At 56.5% G+C, this 12807-nt stretch overlaps 1 protein-coding gene across 11 annotated transcripts in view; it reads left to right on the top strand.

The window, feature by feature from the left end:
• PPFIA1 (PTPRF interacting protein alpha 1) overlaps window positions 1-12807 on the top strand; it is a 92241-nt gene that overhangs the window by 65558 nt on the left and 13876 nt on the right. For 6 of the 11 annotated variants that reach the window (XR_002341407.1, XR_002341408.1, XM_021082667.1 and 3 more), the window contains 5 exons: window positions 1272-1423; window positions 2365-2537; window positions 2889-2982; window positions 7436-7517; window positions 7618-7818. Coding sequence is in view for 9 of the 11 variants with exons in the window: in XM_021082667.1 (XP_020938326.1) it covers window positions 1272-1423; window positions 2365-2537; window positions 2889-2982; window positions 7436-7517; window positions 7618-7818 (702 nt within the window). In the remaining 2 variants the exon portion in view is untranslated. Of the gene's footprint in view, window positions 1-1271; window positions 1424-2364; window positions 2538-2888; window positions 2983-7435; window positions 7518-7617; window positions 7819-9215; window positions 9279-9740; window positions 9768-12807 lie in introns of all 11 variants that reach the window. The other 5 variants (XM_021082664.1, XM_021082661.1, XM_021082666.1 and 2 more) reach the window with 2 other exon arrangements.

Raw genomic sequence — 12807 nt, 5'->3', positions numbered from 1 at the left:
CTTTTTTTTTTTTTTTTGGTCTTTTTGCTACTTCTTTGGGCCGCTCCTGCGGCATATGGAGGTTCCCAGGCTAGGGGTCGAATCGGAGCTGTAGCCACCAGCCTACGCCAGAGCCACAGCAACGCGGGATCCGAGCCGCGTCTGTGACCTACACCACAGCTCACGGCAACACCGGATCGTTAACCCACTGAGCAAGGGCAGGGACCGAACCCGCAACCTCATGGTTCCTAGTCGGATTCGTTAACCACTGCGCCACGACGGGAACTTCAGGAGGTCTTCTTTTAATAAGACCTGGGATTGCTTCATTGAGCCGTATTGAGCTCATTGTCTTTAAACTGCTCGTGGGCGCTTGGGTTTATAATCTCCAGGCGAAACATTACTGAGGAACACAAGCCAGACACGTGGTGTCTGTGTCGGGGGTTAGGTGTCTGTTCACATTTCGCATGTTACGGATGCCAGTGATTTGTGTCGGAACTGAAAACGATCTTAGGTCATGTGGTACGTACAGCTCCTCCTTTTTACTCCCTCAAACGAAAAGGTCTGGGCAGTTTTGCCCAAGAGCTTTCTTCCCTTTGCTGATGTTTCTCTCTCTCTCTCTCTCTTTTTTTCCTGCCTTTTTTTTTAAGGGCCGCACCTGCAGCCTATGGAGGTTCCCAGGCAAGGGGTCCAACGGAGCTACAGCTGCTGGCCTTCGCCACAGCCACAGCCACGCAGGGTCTGAGCTACGTCTGCGACCTACCCCACAGCTCGCAGCCACGCCAGATCCTTAACCCACTGAGCGAGGCCAGGGATCGAACCCGCAACCTCGTGGTTCCTAGTGGGACTCGCTTCCCCCGCCCGTGACGGGAGCTCCCTGGGGTCCCTCTTGAGTGACATCAGGAGAGAAACACGTTCCCCCTCCTCTTGGGACCTTGATGCCGTCCACGGCCTGTGGTCTTAGCTTGGTCATGGCTCGGGCGTCGCTGCCGCTTTAGTGCTGTCCTCAGGTGGCTTGGACCCCAGGGAGGGCAGAGCCCTCGGCCGCGGGGCTCCCTCAGGCGCGGCGGGCAGGAGTCGGCTCCACTCCGAGCCTCCCCGCTCCCCGGCCCTGCCTCCTGTGGCAGGGTGGCCCTTGAGGATGGCACGAGGCCAGAACCAGCTCTTTGTCCTTGGCGGAAAGCATAGCTGATAGGTTTTCAAACGAGCTTCCGCTTATAATGTAAAGCTGCCGTGGTTTCCGTTGCTTGTCGTGGTCTCTTGTTGCCTAATGTACACTCATCCCAACCCCTCAGCTGCCCGCTTCCCGAGAAGAGGTACGAGACGACAAGACGACCATCAAATGTGAAACCTCCCCCCCCGCCTCCCCGCGGTCCCTGCGGCTGGACCGGCTGCACAAGGGGGCACCGCACACCGTCAGCCACGAGGACATCAGGGACGCACGGAAGTAAGCGGCCGGGTCTCCTCCTTGTCACGTTCAGAAATCTGTCCATCTTTCCTTGGAAAGTCAGAACGATGGTTTTAAAGAAATGCCGGTTCGTTGAGTTGCGTTCATTTAAGCGACGCGGCTGGGGTGCCTTCCTCCGCTCTGGATGCTGTCGTGAAATCCGGCAGGAGAGGCAGATCTGTTTGGGCAGAGCCAGTTTGGCGAGAAAAGGGCTCAATGATCGTAGCAGCAATTTTAGAGAGGCTTCGCTTCTTCCGATTCTGCACGTTGGCTCCTTTGAGAACCTCCTCCGTTCCTGCTGGAGCCTGTGCCCGGCGCGTGGCGTGTCGCGACGGCCACTCTTCTGCAGGCGCTGCCTGCCCTCGGGCGCACTCCTGTCCCTTCTGAGCTGCTACGAGCCCCCCCGTCCTCGCCTCTTCATCGCGTGCGTCCTCTCAGGACCCTCGGGAACCCTCCTAGGCCTGCCTCCTCCTTGGTCAGACCGCCCCCTACAGAGCCCTTGTCCCGACCAGGGAGTACTTGGTAGCGGGCACGTGTGTCCGTCTGTCCAGCGCCCCTGCAGCAGTGACAGTGCTGTCCTGCCCCGGCCGCGGACATTCTCACCCAGGGAGGCGGTGGGGCTGCTAAGGGTGGGCGCTCCTGCCTTGGGGGCGAGTCTGCACCGGGGGTCCAAAGTCAGGGCCTCCTGGAAGGAGGGCCCCATGTCGGGGCAGCTCTCCGCTCCCAGCAGCGCTGGTCTGTTGGGGTGTCACAGGCTCACTGCTCGTGCCTCGTGCATTTCGTGAAGGAGATTCTCGTGGGAGAAACTGGCCCTGTGAAGCGCCAGTTTGCTGTGAGGTGCCAAGAACAAGTGTCGAGAGCGTGGCGGGGTGCCAGTTCAGGCGGGTGCGATGTTTGGCGGTACGGGGGCACCTGTTGAAGATTGCTTTCTGTCCCCAAAGCTCCACAGGCTCTCAGGACGGCCCCGTGAGCAATCCCAGCAGCAGTAACAGCAGCCAGGACTCGCTCCACAAAGCCCCTAAGAAGAAAGGCATCAAGTCCTCCATCGGCCGCTTGTTTGGCAAGAAAGAAAAGGGCCGACCTGGACACCCCGGCAGGGAGTCCTTCGGGCAAGGTCGGTGGTTCCCAGCAGCCTCTTCGCTGTTCAGGGGGACGGGGGCCGCCGTGCGCACCTCCTGTCCGCCCCCACTTGCTCCCATGTGGCTCCTTTCACTGGAGCTGGGTGGTCTCGGAGGCACAGCTTCTCTCCGTGGGTCTGTGTCGAGCCGAGGGCGCAGCTCACGCCCGGCTGCCTGGAGTAACTTAGCCTCCGAGACGCCAGAGCTTTACTGAGCCCCTTGAGTGTCTGTCGTCTCGTCAGGAATCCGCCTTAGAATTTTCTCCACTTGCCTGCAGGTGCTCCTCCACCTGTGTACAGCAACACTTGCTTGGCCGTGTTGATTTTGACCCCTCTGCTTCCTCACAGCTGGCGTTTCAGAGATAGAAAACTCATCTCAGGATGCCTTGGGGCTCAGCAAATTGGGAGGACAGGCTGAAAAAAATCGTAAACTGCAAAAAAAGTAAGTTTCTTGGTTTGTGTTTACCTCTCTGAACAGTTTTCGATGTCCCTGATTTTTAACTGATGTTTGTGTTTTTTGTCTTTTTTTTTGTTTTGTTTTTTTTGTTGTTGTTGCTATTTCTTGGGCCGCTCCCGTGGCATATGGAGGTTCCCAGGCTAGGGGTCTAATCGGAGCTGTAGCCACCGGCCTACGCCAGAGCCACAGCAACGTGGGATCCGAGCCGCGTCTGCAACCTACACCACAGCTCACGGCAACGCCGGATCGTTAACCCACTGAGCAAGGGCAGGGACCGAACCCGCAACCTCATGGTTCCTAGTCGGATTCGTTAACCACTGCGCCACGACGGGAACTCCCTTTAACTGATGTTTGTGGATGAAATGTGCCGTCTAGCTCTGACTGTGGTTACCTCCTGGAGGCTTCACCTGAAGCCCTTGTTAAACCACATGCCCTCTGGAGTTCCCATCGTGGCGCAGCGGAAACCAGTCTGGCTAGGGACCGTGAGGTTGCGGGTTCCATCCCTGGCCTCGCTCAGTGGGTTAAGGATCCGGCGTGGCCGTGCGCTGTGGTGTAGGTCGCAGACGCGGCTCGGATCCCGCGTTGCTCTGGCTGTGCCAGGCTGGCAGCTGTAGCTCCGATGCGACCCCTAGCCTGGGAACCTCCATGTGCCGCAGGTGTGGCCCTGAAACCAAAGCAAGCGAAGACACCGCCGTGTGCCTTCTGGAGGACGGAGCACCTGTGACACTTGGGAAGTGCTCCCACGTGTGCGCCTGTCCCCTCTGGGAAACTGTCCAGCGAGGGCACTTCGGGGTTTGGCGTCGGGTCAGCCTCGAGCGTTTGCATCTGACTCCTGGCTCCTGCCCCCGTGGGCTGTGGGGCGCAGGGGCAGTTCCTCGGCAGGCCTGGGCTCAGGTTCCTCCTCTGTGCCGCGTACCTCGCACACTGTCAGGGGCGTGAGCTGCACGGGTCCTTCCACCCGACACGTGAAGAACCTGTGGCCGTGCTTGTCCCCGCAGCCACACCGCCGTCAGGCAGGGCGCACACTGTCCCTCCTCTGGTCCCTTTGAGTGTTTATCTTAAATACACCCTCAGTTTTGTAACCTCCTTGTTAAATCTTCATTCTGAATTGTCGTCGTCCTGCAAATGAGTGACATCAGTGGGGTGGTTTCCTGCGAAGCAGCAGGGCCGTGCTGCCCCAGGACCAGGTGTGGGGCCAGAGAGGCTTTCCTGACCCCGAGCAGGGCATGTGTCGGGCGCCCACATCCACAGCCAGCGCACAGCAGGTGACCTGGGTGGGCGGACTGTCCCCGGGGGGCTGCCGAGTGAGAGGGAGACTGATGGCTCCTCCAGCACGAGAGGCCGGAGGTGGCCTCAGGTGAGCTGCGAGGGGAGGCTGGTGACACTGGAGCTTGAGACGGGGAAGCTGGCTGGGCTCCGACGCGTCGGACCCTAGGAGAGCCACCTGGCCAGCGTCAGCCGCCTGGAGGCGCCAGCCCTGGGCTCCGCGCTGTGCCCCAGGACCCTGCGGTTGGCCTTCAGCCCTGCTCGCGCTGTCCGTTTCCTCCTGGGAGACCTGCCTGTTTCGGGGTGAAATGCTGTCACCTCTGCCGTTGCTCACGTACTGCAGGTTCCCTATAAATGGAATTTCGTAGGAAGCTCTTAACAAAGTCTGATTTGAACGTTGCTGTCTTTGAACTGTATAAAAATGTTTTAAAATAACTTGGGTAGTTGCCATTTGGTTATGTGAAATTTATTTATTTTATTTGTTTGTTTTTTGCTTTTTAGGGCCACACCTGCAGCATATGGAGGTTCCCAGGTTAGGGGTCCAATCGGAGCTGCTGCTGCCGGCCTCCACCACAGCCACAGCGACACCGGATCTGAGCTGCATCTGTGACCTACACCACAGCTCGTGGCAACACCGGATCCTTAACCCACTGAGCCGAGGCCAGGGATCGAACCCGCACCTCATGGTTTCTGGTCGGATTCGTTTCTGCTGCGCCATGAAGGGAGCTCCTGGTTATGTGAAATTTGCTATCAGGGCCTCTGCCTCCTGGAGCCATGCTAGGAAAATTTCCTCCCCTGGATTTTCCCTTCCTCAGACTCCCCATAGGAAAAGCAGGATGATGATGGCTGTGCCGCCACCCCCGCCCCCCGCCTGAAGGCGTGTCGCTCGCAGAGGGTCCCCGGAGTGTGACCTGCTCTCCGCATAGTGTGTGGGTCTCAGGAGCCTGTGCTTCAGGGCTCGGCTCCGCGAGGGAACCTCGGGGTCTCTTTGCCCCAGCGTGTCCGTGGGTTTCACGCGTGGGGTGTGTGTCTGGCTGGCTGGCTGGCTGGCGGGCAGGGTTCTGTGGAGCTGTGAGGTTCGAGTTGAAGTGCTGTGATCATGGCTGAGTGTGTGCACGTGGGTTGATCTCTGCTCCGGCGCCACGCACGGCAGCTTCCAGGATGTGCTGGTAACTTTTAAGGGAGAACAAGGCGCCGAGGCCTTCGGACTACAGCGGGTAATTTTTGTTCTGTCGCTTCACCAGAGACAAGCTCGACTTTAGGGAAGATGCTGTTTAAAAATGTGAAAACACTGTTTGAGTTGCCCAGGCAAAGCTGTTGTTTGAGTACAGTTGAGCATTTACAGAACCATGGGTGTGAGACTCGACGTTCACCTCATAGCAGTGTTTTCTGTTTATTAACCCCGGTTCGTCTCACAGGCGCTCTTCAGCTAAATCCACACGGCCAGGGCCTAGTCCCTCTCGGCGCATTTTCAAGACTGGGGAAAGATCAGATCTCAGGCCTCATCCAAGCCGTGTGTGGGAGCCTGGCAGGCTGGCAGCGGCGTGCCCAGCGAGGGCCTGAGCCGCCCCTGTGCCCAAGGGCTGGCGCTGTGGTGCCATGTCACTGTGTCCTGAGCTCTAGATGGGCCCTGCAGCGTTCGGACTCGCTCCCTGTAAGCGCCTGCGCCTTGCAGGTGCAGGAGAGGCCCTTGGGCAGAGGCTGCGTGGCGGGGGCCGTGTCCCGCCGGAGTCGCAGAGCAGCCTTGGTGGCGTAGAGCCCAGGAAGCCGCTGTGCGTGTGCCAGGGGTGCAGCGTCCGTCCCAGAGAAACGAGGCGACGTCCGTGCGGAGGGTGGCCTGGCACCGTATCGCATCAGCAAAGCCCCACGAGCTTCTTGGTGTGCAGGACAGCTGGGCGGTGTGGTGCTCGCGTCCCGATTGTAAAACGCCTGTCGTCACTCCCAGGTGGCATGACCTTTCAGTCGTGTCTGCTCCGCGCCGCGTCGACCGTGTTTCCAGGGGCCTTTCTCCCGCGACCCTGATGTCACGCCTAGGCGGTGTGCGGCTTCCGTTGCTGCCAGAGCAGGTGTTGAAGGACTCGGGCTCGCGTCTAGCTTTGCCCCTTGAGGTGCTGGTGTAGTTAGTCCTAGATGATTGCATGTTGTTTATTCCCAGCAAACTTAGAGTTGTCTTATTTGAAATTCTACGTGAGTTGTTTTGAGCTCAAATTGTACAGACTTCACAGTCTTAAGAGGCTAATATCCTTTGAATGTATTGAAGAGCCGGCGTGTATCTTTAGAAATAAAAGATTCCGTGGTACGTTGTACAGAAATTGTCCCAGGAAAATAGCTGAGAATGACCTAGGAGTTTAAGAATGACTCAGGAATGCCCAGACCCGCGAGGTAAACGGACCTGTCCTTCCCGCTCCAATCCCACCTTCTCTCCTCGACGGTCCCTCTTTGAAACTAACTGGTCGCTGTCAGAAAGAAGTGCATTAGGGTTCACGATGCTGCTTGTCTCGGCTCTGGGATGAGTCTGTTACCGGCAGACGCAGTCGCTTCTCAGGATGGTTAGAGGAAAATGAGGGACGGGCCGTTGCAAGCCAGGTGCCCAGCATGTTTCTGTGTCCCCAAGGCACTCAGGACTCCTCCCGGCTTCCTGCCCCGGGTAGAGGTGCGGGGCTTTAAAGTTTCTGGATAGGAAACCTGCGGCTCAAACCACAGGATGACCCAGTGTCTTCATTCAGCAAACACCTACTTAGCTAAACAGCCGTGTAGAAAAAAGCAGCCGACATCCAGCCGCTCCCTTGCTTGTAGATTAGAGCACGAGTGGTGTGGCAAATGTGCGTGGCTCTTTGGGTTCTGAGGCGAGATGCTGAGCGCTCCGGAAGCTCTCAGAGGCAGACTCCTTCGTCCAGACGCGGGTGTGGTTGCCTCTGGCTCCGTGTTTTTCCTTGAGTGTGAAGACGCCGCCGGGCTCTCAGGCTGCAGCGGGGCTTCCGCCCCGCAAGGAGCGAGTCTGTAGAGGCCGCAGCGCGGCCCCTGGGGGTCCTGACCAGGCGCTCTCTGGGCGGCGTGACGCACTTGCACGAGGTGGGTGGGTGGCTTGGAAGAGTAAAGCAGGTGGCCGAGCCCGGCGCCCCTGCCCCCTTGGCCCGTGGGTGACAGCGAGTCTTGAACTTGTCGTTGGCAGGCACGAGCTGCTCGAGGACGCGCGGAGACAAGGCCTGCCTTTTGCCCAGTGGGACGGGCCGACGGTCGTCGTGTGGCTGGAGGTAAGGCCGCCGGTGCCTCCCCGGGCTGGGCGCGCGTCTCTGGCCGGGGGTCCGTCCGCGCGCGAGGCGTGACTGTGGCCCTGCTGTCTCCCGTCCGCAGCTCTGGGTGGGGATGCCCGCGTGGTATGTGGCCGCCTGCCGGGCCAACGTGAAGAGCGGGGCCATCATGTCCGCGCTGTCGGACACCGAGATCCAGCGGGAGATCGGCATCAGCAACCCCCTGCACAGGCTCAAGCTGCGGCTGGCCATTCAGGAGATCATGTCCCTGACCAGCCCCTCGGCGCCCCCGACCTCGAGGACGGTACGTGGCCGGGGAGGCGCGTCTCGCGTCCGGGTTGCCTCTGCTGCGCTGTGAGCACGGCCGGGGTCCCGTTTCCAAACGTGACAGCTCTTAATCCTCGGCAGGCCGCGGGCCTGTCAAAGGTACGTTCTCGAATACTGGCGAGCAGCGCGGCCGCGCTATGCTGCCGTCGTGCAGAAGTAGGCGTTTCGAAACGGTAAAACGTAATCATCCCAGGTTTAAATACACGTTCAGAGAAAGGGAAGGGGAACAAGCCTCGGCCCAGGTCGCACTGCGACGGCTCTCCTCGTGTGACCTGTTCCGCGCTGGCACTCCCTCTTGGGAGCCCCAGACCGCGGCCTCCAGATTCGAGGCCGTGTACATCCCACGCAGTGTCCACGCGTGGGATCTGTGCCCGTGCACTTGTGCTCCTCCCGTGGGAAGGCCCGGCACATCCTCTGAGAGGGTTAAACCGGCCAGACGCGGGCAGGTCAGAGGGTGCGAAGGCCGGGCCAGGTCTTCGTTTCTGAAGGGGAGGCTCTGTGCTGGCTCCCTCCCGGCTGGACTTTTAGGGGCGACGGAGGAGGGCGCTCAGAGCCTCGCACCCACTCCGCCGAGTCGCAGGGCAGGGCCTGGTCCGGGGCTTTGACTCACGGGGTGGGAAGGCTTTCATGTCTGCCTCATGTTGCTTCTGCGGGAAGCTGTGGCGGCGATGAGCCCGCGTTCTCACCCCTGGCTGGGAGCCCTCGTCCCCCGCTGCGGGCGTGTTCTCTCACCGAAGCTCCTCTGCTCCCAGCTGTCTGCCCTGTCGCCTTTTGGGGAACAGAGCTGCTGGGGGTTTCCCCAGAGTTCGCAAAGTTTCTTGGGAAAAGTAGCTTCTCAGGGATTGAGTCTCATGTGCTGAAGAGGAGCGGTTTCCGGGCGGAAGCTGCCCACCCTCTTGGGGCCACAGCGATGCTAGGTGGGCTGTCAGGGCCCCTCCGGCCACTTGCAGGCTGAGGGGTCCCCCCGCCGTGGGCCACAGCGAGACTTTTGTACTCTTGTTGGCTGTGCTTTGTTCGGGTAAGACTGTTTTAAATACTTTGGAATTATTTGCAGTTTCGGAGGCACGAGGTGTACTTTCTTCTCTATTTCACAGGCCCCAGGTGGTAGGCGTGGCAAGGAAAGCTCTAGAAACGAGGGCTGTTCTTGCATCGCTGACCACACAGTGTCATCAGCTGTGGTTCTTCCTAAGAGGGGGGCAAGCGTGGGTGCCGCTGTCTCGGGTTGTGTGTGGGCGTCGAGAACGAGAAGGTGGGGGGGCCGGCCTCGGCCTCCGCCTGCTCCTTTGATGTGCCCGTGGCTTACGTGTCTGCCACCTTTCCTCTCTGTCACTGCTTCCCTTGACCGGATGTGGCTGGTCCCTGGGGTCGCCCTAGACCACAGGAGATGTCTGGTTAACACACGAGGAGATGGAAACGCTCCCGGCCTCGCCCCACACGGTCAGTCCCGGCCCCAAGCCTGCCCTCCTCTCTGCACCCCACTCTCGCGCTGCGCCCTTCCTGGCCTCTCGGTGGAAAACGTAGCATCGTTTTACATGAACTTGCGCTGGCTAAGTATTCCCCGTAGGTATTAGTTCAGTGTGTGGAGTAGAAGCCGTGTCTTCTCTACTCTGCGTTCTCTTCGGGGCCTTGAGGTTGGCCGACCCGCTGCACGTAGAGTAGAGACCTCAGTCCAGCGCCCTGACCCTGGTGTTCCCCCAGTGGACGTGCTTGCCGTGGGGCCAGCTCCCTGCATGAGCCGCTGGGACTGTTGGTTGTGCATGAGTTTGCATGATGCTTTGCGTCTGTGACCGTTTTTGCTCCGTTCAGCTGCACCTCCCCTGCAGCGCTCGCTGGCCTGCGTGCCGAGGCTCACCAGTACTAACGGCTCCGTTCTTTTGCCTCCTAACCACGTGACACCAGGAGGATGAGGAGGGAAGCTGGGCTCAGGTTGGAGACTTTCTATAATCTATTCTTCACTGTATGTACAGCAACAAAAAGCATTGGAGTAGGACAGCTTGTAATTGACTTTTCTTAATGTTTTTAACATCTCGATTTATTCAGAATATTGTTAACGATTTGAAAGCCAAAGCAAAGCACAGGATTGAAGAGCGCGTCTCATGGACAATTTTGAACCTTCGTGGAGGGGGCGAGGGGGGGCGCCCTGGTCGTTCGCCCTGACGGACGTGGCTCACTTGGTTTGACTGCGGTCTTTCCGCAGAGCCCTGTGGCTTCGCAGCTCCTGAGCTGAGGTGTCTTGGCCCTGGTGAGGTCGCCTTAGTTGTAAGACCTGCTGACAGGAAAGCTGTCGTGATTCATTTCCAGCGCAAGAGTCGCCCAGGTTCTGCCTCCGCCAGTATTTACTGCAGGCAGCCCTGATGCTGTGTGGTTCCAGAGGCTTCCTCACGTGTGGAACCCTCAGAAATTGAGCCCCCAAACAAACACATGAACACGAAGACGGGCACAACAGTATAACTCAAGTATGTTAATTTAAAAAATCAGAGCAGGTTCTCGTTTACGTACGCATTGAATTTTCAGTTCCCAGTTCAGCTCCATAAAAGCTGTCACCACGGTTTTGCAGCCTCACCTCTGAGACAGTTCATTAAACACAGTGGTTTCCAAGCTGCGGTCTCCCACCATCACCGGGCGACACCCTGTGAGTTTAGTGACAAGTCGAAGGCCCCTGACTGTGGGCGGCAGTTTCCCTGAGGCTCTCGCAGTGGCACAGTGCCCACGGACCTTGAAAGGATAACTTTGTAACCAAAAAATCAAAGTAATTTTAAATCAGAGTTTTCCTAGAGTTCCCATCGTGGCTCAGCAGAAACGAATCTGCTTAGTATCCATGAGGATGCAGCTTCGATCCGTGGCCTCGCTCAGGGGTTAAGGATCGGGAGTTGCCCTGAGTCGTGGTGTGGGTCGCAGACACAGCTCGGATCTGGCGTCGCTGTGGCTGTGGCGTAGGCCGGCAGCTGCAGCTCCGATCCGCCCCCTGGCCTGGGAACCTCCGTATGCTGTGGGCGTGGCCCTAAAAATAATAATAACAATAATGCGTAATCAGCGAGCAAGAAAAGAATACCAGATACTCACGCTGTGAGTGCCAGGCTTAGGAGAGTAAGGTTTGAAAGAGTGGAAGAGCATGGGTAGTGTGAGGATGCCTCAAAATACTGGATGTTTTTCTCCACTCCTGGTGGTTTATAGGAAGCAGTGAGACATTTATATTTTCTCTTAGAATCTGAGTGTTGTTTTTGGAGTTGGGGTCGTTCCTTCTGCTTCATTGGTCAATACTAAAATAGAGGCTTTTTTTTTTTTTTTTTTTTTTTTTGCTTTTTTAGGGCTGCACCTGCCTCATATGGAAGTTCCTAGGGCAGGTGTTGCATTGGAGCTGCAGCTGCCAGCCTGCATGACAGCCACAGCAACTCAGGATCTGAGCCGCATCTCCCACCTACACCACAGCTCAAGGCAGTGCCAGAGCCCTGACCCGCTGAGTGAGGCCAGGGATTGAACCTGCGTCCTCATGGACCATAGTTGGGTGCGTTACCTCTGAGCCACAGTGGGAACTCCGTAGAGGCCATGTTCTTGAGACAGAGCGTGGCGGTCGTGAAGAGACGCTATTTGTAGGGACTCCGTAAGGTAACTGCGGAATGCCCGTGATGAAGGTACTGTAGTCCTCTTGGAGAGTAGCAGGTGCCTTTCTTTGATGTGTGTGTCTGTACACACAATGTATTTATTTCTGTTGCGTAGACCTCGCCCATATTCTGTCTGTCCCTAAAGATGTCATGGCTTTCCATGACATTATAATAAGTGGTATTTTTAAAACTTTCAATCATGTTTACTTCTGCTATTTAGAAATACTGTTCAGATTTTTTCTTGGCCATGCCCATGGCGTGTACCAGTTCCTGGGCCAGGGATCGACCTGAGCCACTGCAGTGATGATGCTGGATCCTTACCTGTTGTGCCACGAGGGAACTCCCATACTGTTCATTTTTCTCTATTGACCTTATACCCTGCAACTTTGCTAAACTCACTTCCATGCTTGCCCCTGCTCTGCAGATTCGTTTTCTATGTTGATAATCAGGTCCTATGCAAGGACAGTCTCGTTGCTCTTCCAGTTCACGGGATTTCGAGTTCTTTGTCTTGCCTTATTGCCGTGGCTAGGAGCTCCAGAGCAGTGTTGATGAAAAGTGGTAAGAGCAGACTCCCTTGCTTGACCCCGTCTCAGGGCGCATTGTATGATGTCAGCTCGGCACGTTCTGTAGATGCCCTTTTTGAGCTTGAGGCAGGGTTCATCCATTCCTAGGTTGCTGAGATTTCCGTTTAGGAATGGTGAGTATCCTCAGATGCCTTCTCTTTATCATTTGAGATAAAATCGTGGGCTTGCCTTTCATTCCATTGATTGAGTGAATTTCACTGGTTTTTCAAATATTGACTCAACTTTATGTTCTTGGGATAAACCCCACTTGTCTTGATATCTTGTTCTTTTAATTGAGCATTGGTTTCCTGATATTTTGTTCAGGAATTTTGCATCTGTGTCTATGAGGGGTATTGGTCTGTAGTTTTCTTGTAATGTGTTTCTCTGCTTTAGGTATTAAGATAATTCTGGCCTCATTGAGTTAGGTGTTTCTGTTTAGGTTGGAATAGATTGTGTAGAATTGGTATTTTTTTTTTCAAAATTGTTTTGTAGGATTCAGTGGTGAAGCCATTTAGGGTAGAGGTTTTGTGTGTATGTGTGTGTGGGTGGGTTAGGTGGTTTATAACCACACATTTGAGTTTTAATAGATACAGGCTCTGCTTCTTAGTTGCTCTCATAAATTATGTCTTTCGAGAAATGGGACCATTTTTGTCAGTGGAATGTGGAAGCCATTCTGTGTAACAAAAGCCACTTTGTGTTACCCTCCAAGTGCTCAGTGAGTGGCCTTGAATATCAACCAGCCACAACAGCCATGTCTCAACCCCTTATTTGCATGGTGGAAACGGAGAGAGGGCAGTCTGA

This window comes from Sus scrofa, chromosome 2, assembly GCF_000003025.6.
Source record: "Sus scrofa isolate TJ Tabasco breed Duroc chromosome 2, Sscrofa11.1, whole genome shotgun sequence".
NCBI classification, from domain to species: Eukaryota; Metazoa; Chordata; class Mammalia; order Artiodactyla; family Suidae; genus Sus; species Sus scrofa.
This window is presented reverse-complemented; position numbering and strand designations above follow the sequence as displayed.